This window comes from Felis catus, chromosome X (assembly GCF_018350175.1).
Source record: "Felis catus isolate Fca126 chromosome X, F.catus_Fca126_mat1.0, whole genome shotgun sequence".
NCBI lineage: Eukaryota > Metazoa > Chordata > Mammalia > Carnivora > Felidae > Felis > Felis catus.
The window spans coordinates 82,720,994-82,740,889 of record NC_058386.1 but is presented as its reverse complement, the minus strand read 5'-3'; the positions used below and the strand labels follow the sequence as shown (position 1 = coordinate 82,740,889).

The following is a 19,896-nucleotide window of genomic DNA, read 5'->3' as shown; positions in this document are numbered from 1 at the left end:
GCAAGGGAGGGGCAGAGAGAGATCGAGACAGAGAATCCCAAGCAGGCTCTGCACTGCCATCGTGGGGCTGGACACAGGGCTCAAACTCACCAACCATGAGATCATGACCTGAGCCAAGATAAAGAGTTGGACAATTAACCAACTGAGCCACCCAGGCACCCCAGTGCAACCATAATTTATTGAGCATCTACTATGTGCTAGGCAAGGCCCTGGAGATATAAAAGAGAACACAGTAGATATAGCCTTTATATTCTTTTGGAGTTCATGATTTAATGGGAGGAAGCCAGAGGAAGAGTGTAGTAAGTACTGAAGGGGCAGTTGGAGCCCTGAGTATGAGGACTTAATCCAGTTCCCAGGGAAGTTTTCCAGGAAGAAGCAATGTGTAGAAGGTCAGTTTCTGGCATGACAGCATGAAGAGCTCTGTTGACCTACTCTCCAGTGAAACTGGTGAAAATTATAAAAAGGGGATATTCTAGAGTGTTCACTGTGAGAATCTCCAGGTGAGTGCAGTTGAGAGGGGAGTGCTCTCTCCTTCCAACCAGCCCTCACTGATGGAATGGGGGTTGTCCCGTGGGTGTGACACGATTGAGAATACAGGTGCCCTATTTGCTTTTGGCTTGGCTCAAGGTATGGTTTCACACTATGAAAAGTAAGCCTCAGGCTGCTGAGAGAACCTCAGGCTGCTATTTCCTTTCTATCTCCACTGAGACATTAGCTCCTAAAGCAGAAGTGTCATTCTGAAAGAAGAATGCCATTGTCCTCACTCCCAGATCCAGAGTCCAGGTGCAGAGATTTTGCCTGGGAAGAGAAAAAAATCATAAAGCTTATAGGTTCTAACATTTTCCTGATGAAACTTACTTAATTTTGAACAGAGCATGGAGAGATTCAAGCCACGAGTGCTCTAAAAACAGTGATGGTTATGGCGGAGGCATTTAGGAAGTGATTAATATATTCGATGAAGATACCAGTTAACTGTGGCCTGGCTATATTGTTTTAAAGAGCCACAGAAGGACATGGTTGGGAAGAGTATTCCTCCTTGGATTAGAACAAATATCAAACACTGACCTTTGGAACTCTTCCTTCAAAGCAACCTAATTTGATTCAATTAGTCTACAGAGCAATTGATGCCCAAAGGCATTATTGAAACTGGAAATTAGATGAGCCTAACATCTGCGTATGGTCAGGGCTGCGGCCTTCACAAGTACTTCTCAGTTGCCTACCCCACCTTTACTTAGGTGAGACAGGATGGATAGAGGGGATTGGATTTGGATATTTCCCTTCCTCCATGTCAGCTGGGCTCTGATAAAATTCTAGTAGGTTAGAATTCTAGTAGGTTAGACTTGGTGAAACAGTTTCTCTTGAGGGAAAGCCTTCTTACAAAGACTAGAATGCTCCACATGTTTTAAAAACAGCTACCTTTTGGAGCTCCAGGGTGGCTTAGTCGGTTAAGCATCCGACTTCAGTTCATGTCATGATCTCGTGGTTCATGAGTGCAAGCCCCACATCAAGCTCTGTGCTGACAGCTCAGGGCCTGAAGCCTGCTTTGGATTCTATGTCTTCCTCTCTCAGCCCCTTGTCTGCTCACACTCTTTCTCTCTCTCTCTCAAAATAAATAAATATCAAAAATTAAAATAAATAAATAAAAAAAAAAAACAGCTACTTTTCCTCTCCCTTTGCCAGAAGCACAAGAAGATATTCTAGAGTCTTCACTGTGAGAACCTCCCAGGGCTTCTGGAGGTAAAACTCATAAAAGTGTGGAAGCACCCCCTAAGACTAGGCCTCTCTGGACATGTCCACATTAAACTTCTGGCAATTTGTTGATTTTAGTTTAGGTTTTCCTACCTCAGTACTGGTTTCCTGAAGAAGTTTCTGTTCATGGATTTTGTGCCAACAAATTATAATTCTCTGTATTTGCCTGTCTGTGTCTCCTTTTTCGGAGCAATGATTTGCTCAGTGGCCTCAATTCTCTAATGGATCTAAGAAGAGTAGTTGTTTTTCAGTTTGTTCAGTGTTCTACTGGTTGTTAGGATGGAGCGACGGCTTCCAAGTTCTTGGAATTTGTTCCGATTTGTTTCCAATGCCAGAACAAAAGCCAGAAGCAAGAGGGACACTTTATAATGATAAGACTCAATCCAAAAGGAATATATAACAATTATAAGCAACAAAATACATAAGAAAAAAAGTGACAAAAAGGAAGGGAAAATAGACAATTCAACAATAATAGTTGGGAGACTTTAATACCCCACTTTTGATAATAAATAGACCAAATGGGAAGAAGATCAACCAGGAGATAAAAGACTTGAGAACACCATGTACTAACTAGACCTAATAGATATGTTGAATATCCCACTCAACAACAGCATAATGCACATTCTTTTAAATACACATGGAACATTATTCATGGTAGACCACGTGATAGGCCATAAAACAAACCTCAAATAAATTTAATGGTTAGGAATGATACAAGATATGTTCTTTGACCATAATTGAATAATATTTCATATCAATAACAGAAAAAAATAGGAAACTCATGGATATCTCGACATTAAGCAAAACATTCTTAAATGGCCAGTGCATCAAACAACAAATCAAAAAATAAATCAGAAAATACTTTGAAATGAATGAAAATGAGACACAACATACATCATATCAAAGCTTATGGAATGGATAATATACAATATTCCAAACTTCTGGGATGGAGCTTAGAGGGAAATATATAGTTTTAAATGTCTATATTAAAAAAGAAGAAAGGTCTCAAATCAAAATCCTAACTTTCCACCTTAAGACACTGTGGGGAAAAAAGAGCAAACTAAACATAAAGCAAGTAGAAAGTGGGATAATAATAAGTAGAGCATGAATTAATGAGATGGAGAATGGAACAAGTAGAGAAAACTAGTGAAACCAAAACTGGTTCTTTGAAAAGATCAATAATATTGACAAACTTTAGCTAGACTGATGGAGGTAGGGGTGGGGAGAGAGAGAGGAGAGAGAGAGAGAACTCAATTTACTAGAATCAGAAATTTAAAAAAAGGTCATGACTACTGACCTTATCGATATGAAAAAGGATCATAAAGGAATAATATAAAATACTGTATTCCATTATATTAGATAACTTAGGTGAAATGGACAAATTACCAGAAATACACAAACTGCCAAAATTATCTCAAGAAAAAATAGATAATCTGAAGAAATTTATAGCAAGTGAAGAGATTGAATAAGTAATAATAATAATAATAATAATAAAACTACAAAGAAAATGTAGGCCTACATGTCTTCACTACTGAATTCTACCAAACATTTAAAGAAGAATCTTTTGGGGCACCTGGGTGGCTCAGACGGTTAAGCATCCAACTTCAGCTCAGGTCACGATCTCACACTCCATGAGTTTGAGCCCCACGTCGGGCTCTGTGCTGACAGCTCAGAGCCTGGAGCCTGCTTTGGATTCTGTGTCTTTCTCTCTCTCTTCCCCTCCCCTGCTCATTCTCTGTCTCTCTCTGTCTCAAAAATAAAAATAAAAACATTTAAAAAAATAAATAAGAATCTTTCACAGACTCTTCCAAAAAATAGAAAATGAAAGAATACAGCTCTCATTTTATGAGATCAGTATTACACTAATACCAGACAAAACCAGACAAAGACATGACAAGAAAAAGTATCGACCAGAATCTCTTATAGAAATGGATGCAAAAATCCCCCAAAGAAATACGAGGAAAACAATCTTGGTAACATAAAAAAGCAATTACACATCACGACTACCTGGGATTTATCCCAGAATGCAAAGTTGGTTTAACATCCCTAAATCAGGAACCTCCTCAACATGATAAAGGGCATCCATTACCAAAAACCCCAGCTGGCATCAGACTTAGTGCTGAATATACTGGATGCCTTACCCGTAGGATCAGGAACAAGACAAAGATGTGTGTTCTCACCATTTCTATTTAACATTGCACTGAACATTTTAGCCAGGGCAATTAGTCAAGAAAAACAAATGAAAAGCATCCAGATTGAAAAATAAGAAGTAGAACCATATTTACAGATGACATGATCTTGTACATAGAAAGTTTTATGGGATCCACTGATAAACTAATAGAACAAGTAACTTCAGCATGGTTGTAGGATGTAAGGTCAATATACTAAACTCAGTTACGTTTCTATACACTTGCAATGAACAATCTGAAAAGGAAATTAAGACAACAATTCTATGTATACTAGCATCAAAAGAATAAAATACTTAGAAATAAATTTAATAAGGAAAGTCCAAAATTTATATTTTGAATACTGCAAAACATTATTGAAAGAAATTAAAGAAGATGGGGTGCCTCGTTGGCTCAGTCAGAAGAGCATGCAACTCGATCTCGTGGGTCATGAGTTCGAGCCCCATGTTGGATGTAGAGATTACCAAAAAATGAATCTATAAAATTTGGGGCACCTGGCTGGCTCTGTTGGTAGAACATGTGACTCTTGATCTCACAGACATGAGTTCAAGCCCACACTAGTCATAGAGCTTACTTAAGAAAAAAAAAAAAAAGATGCAATTAAATGGAAAAAGGTATCCCATGTTCATGAATTCAAAATGTTTTTAAAAAAATTTTAATGTTTATTTTTGAGAGAGAGACACAGTGCACGAGTGGGGGAGGGGCAGAGAGTGAGGAAAACACAGAATCTGAAGCAGGCTCCAGGCTCTGGACTGTCAACACAGAGCCTGATGCGGGGCTCAAACTCACAAACTGCAAGATCATGACCTGAGCTGAAGTCAGACGCTTAACTGACTGAGCCACCCAGGAGCCCCTGGATTTAAAATTTTAATATTGTTAAAATGGCAATACTCCCCAAATTGATCTACAGATTCAGTGCAATGCCTTTCAGAATCCCATCTGATTACTTCATGCAAGTTGATGGACTGATTCTAAAATTTATGGCATTGCAAGGAACCTTAAATAGCCAAAACAATCTTGGAAAACAGTAAAGTACATCAAACCATTTTCTGGTTTTGAAGCTTACTACAAAGCAGTGATAATCAAGACCATGTGATACTCATACAAGATAGACATATAGGTCAGTGCGATTGAACCAAGAGTGCAGAAATAAAACCATGTGTCAGCCAATTTTGAACAAAGGTGCCAAGACCATTCAATGGAAAAAAAAATCATCCTTTCACAAATAGTGCTAGAACAATTAGTGACTTGCAAACTAATAAAATTAGATCCCTACCTCACAGGATACACAAAAAAATTAACTAAAAATAAATCAGAGATCTAAATATAAAATATAAAATAATACAACTATTAGAAAAAAACATAGGGGCGCCTGGGTGACTCAGTTGGTTGAGCAACCAACTTCGGCTCAGGTCATGATCTCACGGTTTGTGAGTTCGAGCCCTGCGTCAGATTCTGTGCTGACAGCTCAGAGCCTGGAGCCTGCTTCTGATTCTGTGTCTTCCTCTCTCTCTGCCCCTCCCCAACTCATGCTCTGTCTGTCTCTGTCTCAGAAATAAATAAACATTTAAAAAATTGTTTAAAAAAAAACATAGGGGTAAATCTTCATGACCTTTGATATGGCTAAGGATTCTTAGATATGACACCAAAAGCATGACCAACAAAAGAAAAACTACATTGAACTTCATCAAAACTAAAATCTTTTGAGCATCAAAATACACCATCTGGAATGTGAAAAGCCAACCCCACAGAATGGGAGAAAATATATACAGGTCATATATTTGATATGAACTTGTAAATGAAATAAAAACTTATAACTCAATAATAAAAAGGCAAACATCCCAATTTAAAATGGGCAAAGTATTTGAAGAGACATTTTTCCAAATAAGATATACAAATGGCCAATAAACACATGAAGAAATTTCCAACATCATTAGTCATCAGGGAAATGCAAATCAAAACCACAATGAGATACCATTTCACCCATTAAAATGGCTAGAATCAAAAAGTCAGATAATAAAAAGTGTTCTTAATAATATGGGGAAAATGGAACCCTTACACACTGCTGATGGGAATGTCAAATGTTCAGCCATTTTAGAAAACAGTATAGCAATTCCTGAAACAATTAAGCATGGAATTACTGTATGATCCAGCAATTAAATTCCCAGATATCTACCCAAGTGAAATAAGAACATGAGTCCTCATGAAACTTGTTCATAGCAGCACTATTCATAATAAGTAAAAGGTGGAAACAGCCCAAATATCCATCAATGGATTAATGGATAAACAAAATGTGGCATATCCATACAATAGAATATTGTTCAGCCATAAAAAGAAATTGCTGCACAATTGATGAACCTTGAAAACATATGCTAAGTAAAAGAAGCCAGTCACAAAGACATTTTATACAAGCACACTCTTATGAAATGTCCAAGATAGGGAAATATGTAGAGTCTGAATGTAGATTAGTATTTTCTTAGAGCTGGAGGGACAGAGACATGGGAGGAGGGGTCATAGCTAAGGTTATGGTGTTTGTTTTTGACTTGAAAATGTTCTAAAATTGACTATGGTGATAGTTGCACATATCTAAATATAGTAAAAACCACTGAATTGTGCACTTTAAGTAGGTGAATTGTCTGGTATGTGAATTATATCTCAATAAAAAAAGAAGTTTTTAAAAAAGAAGTAACATCCATTCTGAGATGGATGAGTAAGGGTTATCCAGGCTAAGTGTGTGAGGAGTGATTGAGAGAATGCTTCAGTCAGGGAGAGCCGTGGGAACCAAGATCAGGACTCAAAAGGGAATGGACCTTTGAAGAAATAACAGGAATTCTTTCAGCATCACAATGATGTTGGATGATGTTGTTGTTGTTAATATTTATTAAATACCAACTGTTACAGAGTAAATATTAGGAGCAAGGGCTTTGATCTTAGGCAGGCATTGATTGCATTTAACAGCTGGGTGACCTTGGCCAAGACACTTTCTCTTAGCTTCACTTTCATTTTTTATTAAGTAGTAGGCTAATTATATAACATCTGGAAAGGACTGAGAGTTCATGGAAGGGAAAAGGACTCTAGGTCCAAGAAAAAAATTTGACAGTTACAAAGCAAGGATGGTACAATTATCCATTAGGAGAAATTTTTAAAAATAATTATTTCTTAAAAACCCAGATAGCAGGAAGCTTGGTGAGATATCAAAATGCCATTTAAAAAGACATGATCGGGGCGCCTGGGTGGCTCAGTCAGTTGAGCGACCGACTTCGGCTCAGGTCATGATTTCAGGGTTTGTGAGTTCGAGCCCCACATTGGGCTCTGTGCTGACAGCTCAGAGCCTGGAGCCTGCTTCGGATTCTGTGTCTCCCTCTCTCTCTGCCTCTCCCCCACTCATGCTCTGTCTCTCTCTGTCTCAGAAATAAATAAACATTAAAAAAAATAATAAAAGAAAGACATGATCACTCCTTTTAGTGAGCTAAAGGGCTTCATTTTGATGTTTGTGGGTATGGATATGTATGTGTGTGTATGTATTTTTATACTATATCTCCTGTCCTTCATTTTTCTTTTAATCAAAGCATAGTGAACGTGTAGTACATATGGATCTACCTTATTCCTTTAAAGATTCTTTACCCACACTGTACTGAAAACACTGCGGGGAGTGGGGTGCAGGCAATATATTTGAATAGACATTTCTCAAAGTAAAATGTACAAATGGCTAATAAGTACACAAAAGACACTCCATACCCAACTATATTATCCATCAAATGGTGCAGCTGTTTTTGCTAAGGCTGTTGCAAAACGCTGGTGTCAGAGCATCAAATAACTGCTTTTGGACACTGTTATGTGTGAGATGCCCCACCCTCCCTCAACCCTTACCCTACCTTTAACTTTGCTTGTAAAGGGAACAGACCAGTTTTTCTCTTGGCTTTTGCCTTTTCCTTTTATAGAGGCAAAGATGATTATGTGTGTATGGGATTTGAGGCTGGCTTTTAAACACACACTGTCCTATCAGTTTCTCAGTGAAAAATTTTGCATAAAATTACTCCTGTCATTAGTATCCTGATAAATGCATTGGTTGTGCTCCTCTACTTTTATTTTGTGCATCATGGTAGCTATGTCTTATTGTAACATTAAAGTTCCTCATAGACTATTTACTTTTAGTTTCTTAGTTGTTCTTTTCAGTTAATTGGGATTCATTCAAAATTCTATGTATTAAGTAAAAATTAGAAATTTACAAATGCCCTGTTGACACTCTACAGTATACTGCATTATCTGCTTTATTTACCTTGGAATTATAAATCCAAATTTGTGATGTTAGGAAAGGCTTGCCATTCACATTAAAATTTACTGCACAGAGGGTTGCCTGGGTGGCTCAGTTGGTTGAGTGTCAGACTTCAGCTCAGGTCATTATCTCACAGTTTGTGGGTTCGAGCCCCGCATCGGGCTCTGTACTGACATCTCAGAGCCTGGAGCCTGCTTTGGATTTTGTGGCTCCCTCTCTCTCTACCCCTCCCCCATTCATGCTCTGTCTCTGTCTCTAAAAAATGAATAAACCTTTAAAAATTTAAAATTTACTACACAGAGAAAACCGTTACTGGGAGAGTCAATATGCTTTGAATTCTGAGCATCCCTGCACATTTTTATTGGGTATACCAAGAATGTAAGACCCTGACCACTCTACGCAGGCAGGCCATGTGTCAGAGTTGTGTTTGCAACAAGCAACTTGGAAGAACAAGGTAACATCTTTCCCTGGACACAGAGCAGGCTTGCTTTTGTTTACCATGAAAGTGATAAAATCTCCAAATACAAGGTTTCTTTCCTGTTACACAAAGAACTGCATGTGTGGACATCCATAAAAGAGCCTGTGTCACCCCATGGAACTTGAAGATCATGGAGAAATAACACAAACCAATATGAAGCTCTGGCTATGGCTTTTGCCATGAGTAATATTATAATCTCTGACCTGGGATTCTAGTCATCTTTTGCCAGTATCCATTAAACAGTAGCAGGTTAATTTGTTAATTTGTAAGTAGGGTAAAATCCCAGATGGCATAATTCTTGACAGGTGTTTCCAGATATTATCCCTAAATCAGTTATGCTAGGGGAATGTTTCCCACTAAGATGATTTTTGCCACATCTGTGTACCACCTCTGCTATTAGTATTGTGTTCTACCTCATGTCTGTCTTCAAAGTGACTTAGTAACTTAATTTGAATACTATTTTTTAAAAGGAAACTTTATAACAACACCCTGAATCTATACTATAATCATTTGTCTGAAACAGAGTATTCATTAATATACATTCAAATAAACACATGGACATCACAATTATATATATATATATTTAATATATTTGTGTACTATCTAAAATCTAAAATTATTCCCACCTACCACCAGGCCCTCTAACGCCAACCTGATTGCATCCACAGTTGTCATGGCTCGGACAGACTATCACAACCAATGCTTTTAGTTACTCAATTTTGAGGTCTTCTTCCATATAAAAAGTTCTCATCAAGTACCATTGTGAAGGAAAATAAAAGGAAGAAAGGAAGTCTAGTGCTCTGACCTGCTATAGGGACTTTTGTCATCCTCCAGGTAAGTATATCCAGGACAGCCTGGTCATCAGCAAAGGAGAGTCTAGTGCCTGCTTCATCTGAATCAGAGAAACCAAAGTCAGACCCACCATGGAGAGGAGTGTGGTTTGAATGAGCCTTTCTATATCCTACCTGAGTACCACTCCTTTGAGTGCCAGGGGATTGGATCCATCTTGTCTTAGAAAACTGACTTAGTGAGCCCCTGGAAGCTTTTTACTCCAGTCAGAATCCAGCCCGACTAGCATCCATCAGGCTGTTACAACTTTGAAGAATAGTCTAAAGTCATGAATTGCCCAAAAAAGAGCATAACACACTACTGGAAAAACTGTGAGCCATATATACATATACAGATATCTATATAGGTACGTAGATTTGGATGCAGATATACACAGTTTTACATAGCACTTTCACATTTCCAGGTAAGGATGGCAGTATCCCCAAATCTGACTTGAACTTCCCTTTAATTTGTTTAATGTTTATTTATTTATGAGAGAGAGACAGAGTGCGAGCAGTGGTGGGGCAGAGAGAGATGGAGACACAGAATCTGGAGCAGAACCTCCCTTTAAAATTTACCCAGGTCTAGAGGCATCTGTGGAACTGGTGAGGAGGGCCTGTCACCAGTCTTCTGGGAGAGATCACTCACCCTAAGGAAATAGTCAGAAGATAAAACCATAATCTTTAGACTCAAAGAGAAGCAATTCTGATTAAAGCATAACATCTGTTATTCAGACTTGTCTTCTGGTCCAATCCCCAAATTGATGCATTGTGTCGGAGTCTTAACTGTCAAGATACCTATAAGATATGGCCCAAGTTGCCCTGCATAACTATGTAAATTTAAGAAATGGGCATTCTCCCCCCTTCTGTGGGTCTGAGGATTCAGCCCACTGGGTGTTCCAAAAAATATGTTAGGGTTCACTATTTGAGAATTCCAGAACATTATCAGCCCATAGGCAGGGGCCTGGATGAAGGGGCAGAACTATCCAATATACATGACAATATCAAAGGGATAATAAAGGGAGGTTGGGCAGGCACAGAAGGAAAGGAACATAAAGGTGGCACTCACCTAAGAGTTGCCTGGATTTATTCTTAAGTACAGGTGAGAACTACTTTCTCTATCATCCCAAATAGCTGATACAAATCCCTTGGGAATTGGGATCCTACATGGGCTGATGGGGGGGAAAACCTGCTAAAATAGAGCTCACAGTGATTACCTTATTTGGTCCTCATATATCCCTTAGAGATCAGAGTCTCTATTTTACAGATGAGAAAAAATATAAATTGATTCTTTTAGCTAAGTGGTCTGGTGGTAATTTGGAATTCACATTTGCTTCTAAAATTCTCTCAACAAATATTAAGTGCCCCAGTGCGTTTAGAAATAAATTAAATACTTAGTTATTTCTTTTTTGTTATAAAACTTTTATTATTTTAACAATAATGTGTGTACATTCTAGGAATAAGAAAAAATACAAATAAGCAGAGTAAAAAATTACTCATAATCCTACAAATGATTATACTTTTTGTCTTTCATCCTTCACACGTTTTTCTGTGCATATAGGTAATATACAAATGTATTCTTTCTTTCAAAAATATGATATTCACATATTACTTAGTAACTTTTTTTTTCATTTTATATCCTGTCAGGAACCTCTTTTTGTACAAATGAGTAAAGCTCTCCTATTAAAAGGCAGAGACTTGTGTATTGTTCAAAATATAATAAAAATGAGATGCAGATTAACAAGAAATGCATCTAAAATCACTAATAGCAACAAATTAAAAGTAGAAAGATGGAAAAAGGTATATCAAGAAAATGCAAATCAAAGGAAAGCTAAATGGCAATGTTAATATCAGAAAAAAATAAAATCAAGGCAAACTACATTAAATAGGGATAAGGATGGTTTCGGTTAACCTTCCAACGCATCACTATAAGTTTGTTTCTTACTCTCCTTATCTCCTCTATTTCACTCACTTCTCTAAACATATCTTCCTTGCTTAAATGCCTGTTGTGTATATCTTCTTTAAATTCTTGCAAAGACTGAATCAGTCTTTCTCTAAAAGTTCCTTCCGTTTTTTCCTCCTCCTCTGGCTCTTCTTCCACCTCTGGCTTTTCCTCAGGCTTTGGCTCTTCCTCAAGCTTTGGTTCACTCTCATTTTCTGGTTTTCCTTCAATTTTTTTACAGGATTTCATCTTGTGAGTCTCTCCCTTCCTTTCTTCCTTCTTTCCTTTTCCTTTTTTTTTTTTTTTTGATTTATTCCTCTCTTAATACAATTACTGCTAGGAAGCATGGTGACCATAAGTCGAATATTTGGTGAATGGACCAGTGCTCTGGACAGAGGTCTCAGCATTTGCTTTCTTTGATTCAGAGCTATCATCAAATATCTTCCACTTGGGAGACTCAATCAGCAATCAGAGTTTCCCTGAGCCGGCGGCTCTTACCTCCATTTTCTACCTCCCTATCTGTCTCTTGTTCCTCCCTGCAGCCTTTTTCAAGGTCTTCCCCCCCACCCCACCCCACCCCCCCCCCCACTTTTCCACGCCGGAAAAAACCCAAGACCCTCCTAGAACAGCGTAGGTTGGAGAATAGGCGGTGTGTGTTTGGGGGGGGGAGCGGGTAGGAAGAGTGGGGCCCACGACCTCTGACATGTGCATGCCTCACCTTGACACCAGGGGTATTTATAACATTTCCCTCATATACCTGTACTGATCCGAACAGTTTCTTCCTTGCCTCTTCTAGCCTTGTGTAGTGCTAAGAATAACAGACCTGCGGACAAACAGAAAACGTGAGTAGAGTGGGATGTGTTGGAGATGGGGGGAGGGGTGGCAGTAGGGGAGGGGCGAACGCTTGGTGGGGCGACCAGCACCTTGTACCTTTTTCCTCATTAAGGTACTTGGTTATGACAACTTTCCCACTTTCTGCTTCTCCCACTTCTTCCACCCCCACCCCCGCCCCACAGTACAATTTAGCTGGAATTTCCCAACAGACAAGGAGTAAGAAAAGCAGATTATTTCCAAACTATCTTTAAGACTGGGGCAGGGGTTGGAGGGAGGGGAGGTGTTGGGAAAGCAGTCTGAAGTGGCAGAGAATGATTATTTTTAAACTATCACAGTTCTCCTTGTCCTTCTTCCCGGACCCCTAGGCCCTTTCCCAATGGTCATCACTTTCTGTAGACTTGGAGGTAGGAGGTGGAGAGATGGCTTTGACAAGGTCTCTGCCCTAGGCCACTCCCACCCTAGAAATCCCCAGGCAGCACCTATTTTGATACCAACCTGCAGAATTCCGTCAAGTTAACTCCTCTTTCCACTGCCCTCAGGCTCTGCGGTTTGCCTGCTAAAGAAAAGGTGATACCCAGACGCGAACAAGGACCAGACTAGCAGGACTTCGGTACACGTCGACTCCTGGTCACGTGAGATCTACGTCACCAGCGAGCTCGGGTCCCCAATCTCCACTCCTACCAAAAGCGCGGCAGAAGTGCGCCCGCCCCCCTGCCCCCTCCCCTGTTATACATCTGGCCTTGTCCTTCTTTGTTATTGTTGCCTATCCGAAATGGCAAAATGTTATTCGCCTTTCTGACTACTGGGGAATAGCTGCATCTTTTCTTTCTGGAGCTACTAACTTTTCTACTTCTTTTAAGAATTGCCGCTTCGTGCCTTCAGCTCCCAAGATTAAGAACTCCTCCATCCATCGCCCCTCCTCCAGCCTCCATTTCATATACAGTCTGATCCTCGGCTGCTGTGTACAAGGTTGGTTTGGCAAAGGTTTGTAAAAAAAAAAAAAAAAAAAAAAAAAAAAAAAAAAAAAAAAAAAAAAGACCCTGGGACAGGAGTGAGATTTTTAAATGTAGTTTTCGCTTTGTTCTTAATACTTTTATATTCTCTCTTTTTTAAACAAAAGTAACATGTTTTTTTATAGTTGGAAAAAACAAAGACGAAATTAGTTAAATGTATGAACACATGTGCAGTCCTGAGAGTATTTCCTGGCATATTGTAAGTGCTCTAAAAGTGCAAGCTATTATTATATTAGGATTTCATTTGGGGAAAATGATTGAAAATAAAAAAAAAAAAAAGAAAGTAATATTTGACTCCAGAGCCTTGGTAGTGATATTTGCCAGGAAGCTGTGCTGCCTACAGAATCATCAATTGTCAGGTACATATTATGATCCAAAATTTCCTCATCTGAAAGGTAATAATAACGTATGCCTCATAAAACTGACTTTTGGAAGTTCTAAATGATACTTGGCTCAAAGCCTTTGGCTCATATAGTCTTCAACAGATTTTGATTACCTTTCAGCCTCACTTCAGTCTTTATTTTAAGTCACAAATTTTCCAATAAAAGTTACATAGTTCTTGGGGCACCTGGGTGGCGCAGTCGGTTAAGCGTCCGACTTCAGCCAGGTCACGATCTCACGGTCTGTGAGTTCGAGCCCCACGTCGGGCTCTGGGCTGATGGCTCAGAGCCTGGAGCCTGTTTCCGATTCTGTGTCTCCCTCTCTCTCTGCCCCTCGCCCATTCATGATCTGTCTCTCTCTCTGTCCCAAATATAAATAAACATTGAAAAAAAAATTAAAAAAAAAAAAAGTTACATAGTTCTCAGAGGTAACATTTAAAAAATAACAGGAGGTGACATACATGTATTTTTTTTTAAATAAGGTTTGTTGCCTTTTTGTGAGACAGATTAAAGAGGTTAATAGATTATGTGGAAAGAAAAAAAAACCTTCACCTCATGTTGTTTTATTTCACTTACTCTTCTTTCATATTATTCTGTCTTCTGGGAAGCATGTGTATTTGAGTACCAGAAAACCCAAGATATAATGGTTTGGGTCTCCCAGACAGAACACTGGCTTGACAAGATATGTTAGTCCCAGGCCAGACCTAGAACTGACTGTGTGACCCTTAGTAAGTGTAGAAAGCAAAATGAACTCTCTCATGTCAAGCAGAAGCCTGTGTCAAGCAGGGCCCGGTGTCAAGCAATGACACAAGTATTTAAAGGTACAGCAAGTAGTTAAAGGACATCTCACTGCGACCAGCACCAGCTGATGACGCTACAGAACTGATAAGCAGAATCAGAGGAGGTCTGCAGGGATCAAGACTGATTAAATCCCTTTAAAAAGGGGATTATTTTTTGCAGCAAACTGTCAGACTCTTCAGATATGACACCACTACTGAAAAGGAGGAACCTCCTTCACATAAGACATGAGATTCCTTTGGAGGAATTTAAAGGAAAGGGTGGACTGCCAGGCCAACAGGAACTCAGAGAAGGCAATGGCCAGTTAGCACAAAATAATCAGAGAAACCTTCAAGGAGGAAAAAGACCTTGACATGAGCCTTAGAAGGTACACAGGACCTAAATGGAGGGTGGGAAGGAAAGAAGAGAACAGTCAAACTGAACCTAGACCCTGGGTCTTTACCATCGCCCTGGCCTGTCTCATGCTGCGTTGCTGGGTAGAAGTCCACTTGTTCCTCCTTAGGGGGACTTAGGTTAACATTTTTTAACTGTTTTTATTTATTTTTTTTTGAGAGAGAGAGACACAAAGTGTGAACAGGGGAGGAGCAGAGAGAGAGGGAGACACAGAGTCTGAAGCAGGCTCCAGGCTCTGAGCTGTCAGCACAGAGCCGGACGCAGGGCTCCAACTCACAAACCGCAAGATCATGACCTGAGCCTAAGCCAGATGCTTACCTGACTGAGCCACCCAGATGCCCCAAGCACTTTTTAGCATGTTCTGCACTTAACCCCAAGGAATTTCTCACTTATTTTCAGGTCATGGAAACTGAATTGGTCAACCTTTCTGGAAAGTGCATATTTAAGCAATTGCTAAGTATTTAAAATATGCATTCCCTTCAGCCTGTAAACCCATTCTTAGCTACTCATCCTAGAAAGTATTTAATGGTAGTCACAATGATTTACAATGCCAAAGTTTATAGATCTGGATTCCTAGCTTCAATCCTTTGACTTGGACTTGAATGCAAAGAGAAGCCACAAGTGAAAAACAGCAACGATGGAACAGAAAGAGAGAATTGTTCTAGGCAGTAGCAGACATGCACCCAAGCATGTGCATAAACACATTCGCATTCACACATGTGTGTGCACATTCTCATGAGCCAAGCAGTTTTCCACATAATTGTGATAGACGATAAAGAAACAAACTTCATGATATTGTTAAAACAATTCAAACTACACCAATAGTGTATACCATTTAGAAATGAAAATAACCATTATATTATACATACATACAAATTTCATTTGATGAAATTTGGTTAAAAAAGAGGTAAATTTAGAGGTGCCTGGGGGACTCAGTCTGTTCATTAAGAATCCGACTCTTGTTTCGGCTCAGGTCATGATCTCACAGTTTGTGAGATAAAGTCCCGTGTCAGGCTCTACATTGACAGTGAGGATCCTGCTTGGGATTCTCTTCCTCTTTCACTGCCCCTCACCCACTTGTGCTCTCTCTTTTACCCAAAATAAATAAATAAACATTTTTTTTTCAAAAAGTAAATTTAAAGTGGGGTGCCTGCATGGCTAAGTCAGTTAAACATCCGACTTCAGCTCAGGTCATGATCTCACGGTCCGTGAGTTTGAGCCCCATGTCAGGTTTTGTGTTGTCAGTTCAGAGCCTGAAGCCTGCTTCAGATTCTGTGTCTCCCTCTCTCTCTGCCCCTCCCCCACTTGCACTCTGTCTCTATCAAAAAATGAATAAATGTTAAAAAATTTTTTTAAAGTAAATTGAAAGTTAACATATGCAAAAAAGAGGTTAGAGAGGGAGGGAGCCAAAGGATAAGAGACTCTTAAAAACTGAGAACAAACTGAGGGTTGATGGGGGGTGGGAGGGAGGGGAGGGTGGGTGATGGGTATTGAAGAGGGCACCTTTTGGGATGAGCACTGGGTGTTGTATGGAAACCAATCTGACAATAAATTTCGCATTAAAAAAAAAGTTAACATATGCAGTACTACATTTCTGTAACAACATACATGTATTTATTTGTGTGCATTCATTTTTTTTTAAGTTTCTTAATTTATTTTTAGAGAAGGGGAGGGGCAGAGAAAAGTAGAGAAGAATGTCAAGCAGGCTCCTGCTGCCAGCGCCATGCCAGATGCAGGATTCCAACTCAGGAACTGTGAGATCATGAACTGAGCCAATGCCGAGAGTCAGATGCTTAACCGACCGACCAAGCTGCCCAGGTGCCTTATTTTTGTGCATTTAAAATATAAGCATATAATTAAATTGCACCATAACATAATAAAGTCCACAAAATTAATTACTATAAAATTCCAGGTTATATTATTGAGAGATGCATGAATGACTGATATGAGCCTGTTTAATTAGCTGGATGCACAACTTAAATCCATCAGGGACTCAGCAGTGTTTTGAGACCACCTTGTCACAGTTGTTTACTCAGCAGTGGTGCTTAAATGTTGTCCTCTCATTTCTGCCTCTCTCTAGGCCCTATTGCCCATCATATTACAGTAAAACCTTGGGTTGCGAGTAACTTGTAATGCGAATATTCTGCAAGATGAGCAAACATTTCTAATAATATTGAAGTTGTTAAAGGAACAATCTCTTCCAATACAAGTAGTACACAATGCTGAACATCACATGCTCACAACTGAGCCAATAGTTCTTGAAATTCACTTTGATATACAAGTGCTTTGGATTACAAGCATGTTTCCAGAAGGAGTTATACTCACAAACCAAGGTTTTACTGTATTTCAAAAGTCATGTTATCGTGGGGTCTTACTGTATTTCTATATCATAGTAGAAATGTGAATGAATATATACTGAACTATTCCCATAAGACATATTTAAGAATGAGTATTTAATATAAAGGCACCTTTCACTTCTTAAGTGTTGCATTTATATGTTGCAGGGAGTATGGCCTGAGTTGCAAAAGATGAGTCCGCAAACAAAGTGCAGTTAAGTGAAGGTTCTCATACTCGAGTTGGAATGAGTCCTGGACTCCAGAATGAAGCTTCTTTTTATTAGGATAATTGCTAAAGACTACGTGCATAAAGTCAGCTAAGCAAGTGTGTTAATCAATCTAATGGTTTAGCTTTTCAAGGTTGAATTTCTAGTTAATTGGTTTCTATAACACTAGGAAAGGTCAGGTGTGAAGGAGGATCCAGCCCTGGACAATGTTAATGGCTCTAGGCGTTCCTTATGAGCCTCAGCCCAGCTGTTCAGTTGTGTAAACATGTCCTAAGACCTTGAACCTTCTCCAGCCCTTCCCTTTTGAAGTCTTTCCCTTTGATGCTTCTATCCTGCATCTCCCACATTTATATACTTACATTTTATATTTAATAGTCATGTATTAATAATATTTAGAAAAATGAGACAAACCTTTGAAAACATGGAGAAGAAATAAAATATCCTACAAATATAAGTCAACCATATATTTATTGGAACGGAAATGTTACAAAATGTAACTTGCACAGGATCTAATTAAAAAAACTAATGTGTGTGTTGGGGTGCCTGGGTCGCTTAGTCAGTTAAGCGTCTGACTTTAGTTCAGGTCATGTACTCACAGTCCGTGAGTTTGAGCCCCGCATCAGGCTGTGGTGACAGCTCTGAGCATGGAGCCTGCGTTGCATTCTGTGTCTCCCTCTCTCTCTGCCCCTCCCCCACTCATGCTCTTTCTCTCTCTCAAAAATAAACATTAAGAAAATTTAAAAAGTTATATATATATATATATATATATATGAAATATTATGGAACAATATACACCAAAATGGTAGAAGTCGATATGATTGGATGGTTGGTGGGCTTATGGGTAATTTATATACTTTTTTTACGTACTTCCTTGTAGATTCTTTTACATTTTCTCACTGGGTATGTGTAACTTCTACAATAAAGAATAGTCCACAAACAGTACAATCTTATAGCACATATTTCACACATGTACTTCTCTAGTGGAGTAGGATCTGATTTAAGACCTCCACTACCTATTTGAGGTGTGGGGTTCTTGCAATGTTTGGATGCATCACATTTGGTTCGCTTGCCCTGTTTGTGCCTGGTATGCATTAAAATGAGGCTCTCCAGGAGCACCTGGGTGGCTCAGTCAGTTACTATTAAGCATTTGACTCTTGATTTCATCTCAGGTCATGATCTCAGGGTTTGTGAGTTCCAGCCCCACATAGGGCTCCCTACTGACAATGCAGAGCCTGCTTGAGATTCTCTCTCCCTCTCAAAATAAATATATTTTAAAAAATAATAAAACAAAACAAAACAAAACAAAATAAGGCTCTCCTTAGCATGCTGTGACTATGCATTCCTCCAATCTGAGTTTGAGATAGTCAAGCTGTAGTACTAGTCATAAATAGGAAAGGAAGTATCTCTTCCTTAAATTTTACCTGGTGAGAAACCTTTCTTTCTAGGATAATCTTTGCCAGGAAAAGTAATATTGTTGACAATAATATAATATTTTAAGCAGATTATAAAATAGTTTTAGTTACCGATTCTTTTAAAATTATGCACGAAGAGAAAAAGAAAGGATTATATTTCTGGCTCTGCTTGACAAGGAGCATTTATTTATAGTTCCTTAATCATTTCTTCCAGTGAAAATGCTTTACTTTTGCAAATAAAGGCAATAAATATTATTACTGAAAAGCAGGTTAAAAAATAATGTGCATAAAATTATCCTAGTTATATTTAAAAATGCATATAGAAGGAAAGAAAACTCTCAAGAATCTATGCTCATTTTATGTATTTGATGATTCTCAAACTTATATTTTATCCACTTATCCATTCAACAATACTAATTAGGTGCTTACTAGGTATTGTCAACCGAAATCTAGATGTCTCTTCCAGACTTTTCTTCTCAATTATCATCCCTGATTTGATGTGTTAGTGCAATTGAGTTACATCTGGCTGGATCCTAAAGTTAGCATATAAAGTAAAATCGCACCCAGTCACATTTACCTTTGAAATATATACATCCCTACTTCATAGAATATTAACATAGGTTACAATGTTAGTGGGGGAAATCATACAAAAGTATTTCGATTTATTAGTATATAAGTTTAATGGGTATATGGATTTTCATGTCTATAATTCTTGTATATATTCCAAATTTTGTGCAGTTCACCTAAATTGCATACACAAAACAATGAAATACATATTTTTAAGATAACTCAGACTTATTATTATTGTATGTCACCATGTTAAAATTAACAGTAATTTATTTAGTAAATTCTTTGTTGTTTAATATTTAGATTGCCTCTGTTTTTTTCTATGTTAAGCCAAACCATCACTGAAATCTTTGCACAAAATCATTATTATTCCCTACAGAAAATTTTCAAAAATTGAAGTTGCTAGATCTAAAAATTTGAAAAATCTTATGAATTTTCAATGTATATTGCCAATTTTCAATGTATATGTACCTTGCTC

At 38.5% G+C, this 19,896-nt stretch overlaps 1 protein-coding gene and 2 long non-coding RNA genes across 5 annotated transcripts; 1 reads left to right on the top strand and 2 right to left on the bottom strand.

The window, feature by feature from the left end:
• Positions 1 to 250: 250 nt before the first annotated feature.
• LOC102899276 lies at positions 251 to 12,922 on the bottom strand. 3 transcript variants are annotated; one of them, XR_006593119.1, is made up of 4 exons: positions 12,788 to 12,922; positions 12,216 to 12,281; positions 9,495 to 9,581; positions 251 to 798 (listed from the first exon to the last, which is right to left on the bottom strand). It is a non-coding gene; the product is annotated as an uncharacterized LOC102899276 (long non-coding RNA). The 3 variants fall into 3 exon arrangements; XR_002152679.3 differs by lacking the exon at positions 251 to 798 and adding an exon at positions 3,435 to 3,494; XR_006593120.1 differs by lacking the exon at positions 251 to 798 and adding an exon at positions 7,325 to 7,336.
• Positions 10,177 to 12,006, bottom strand: TCEAL9 (transcription elongation factor A like 9). Its single transcript, XM_019824101.3, has one exon. It carries the CDS (start codon positions 11,705 to 11,707, stop codon positions 11,393 to 11,395), a length of 315 nt encoding a protein of 104 aa, XP_019679660.1. The 5' UTR covers positions 11,708 to 12,006; the 3' UTR covers positions 10,177 to 11,392.
• Positions 12,923 to 13,079: 157 nt separating the features above from the next.
• On the top strand, positions 13,080 to 18,046 carry LOC123383414. Its single transcript, XR_006593121.1, has 3 exons — positions 13,080 to 13,261; positions 16,539 to 16,694; positions 17,381 to 18,046. It is a non-coding gene; the product is annotated as an uncharacterized LOC123383414 (long non-coding RNA).
• Positions 18,047 to 19,896: the final 1,850 nt, after the last annotated feature.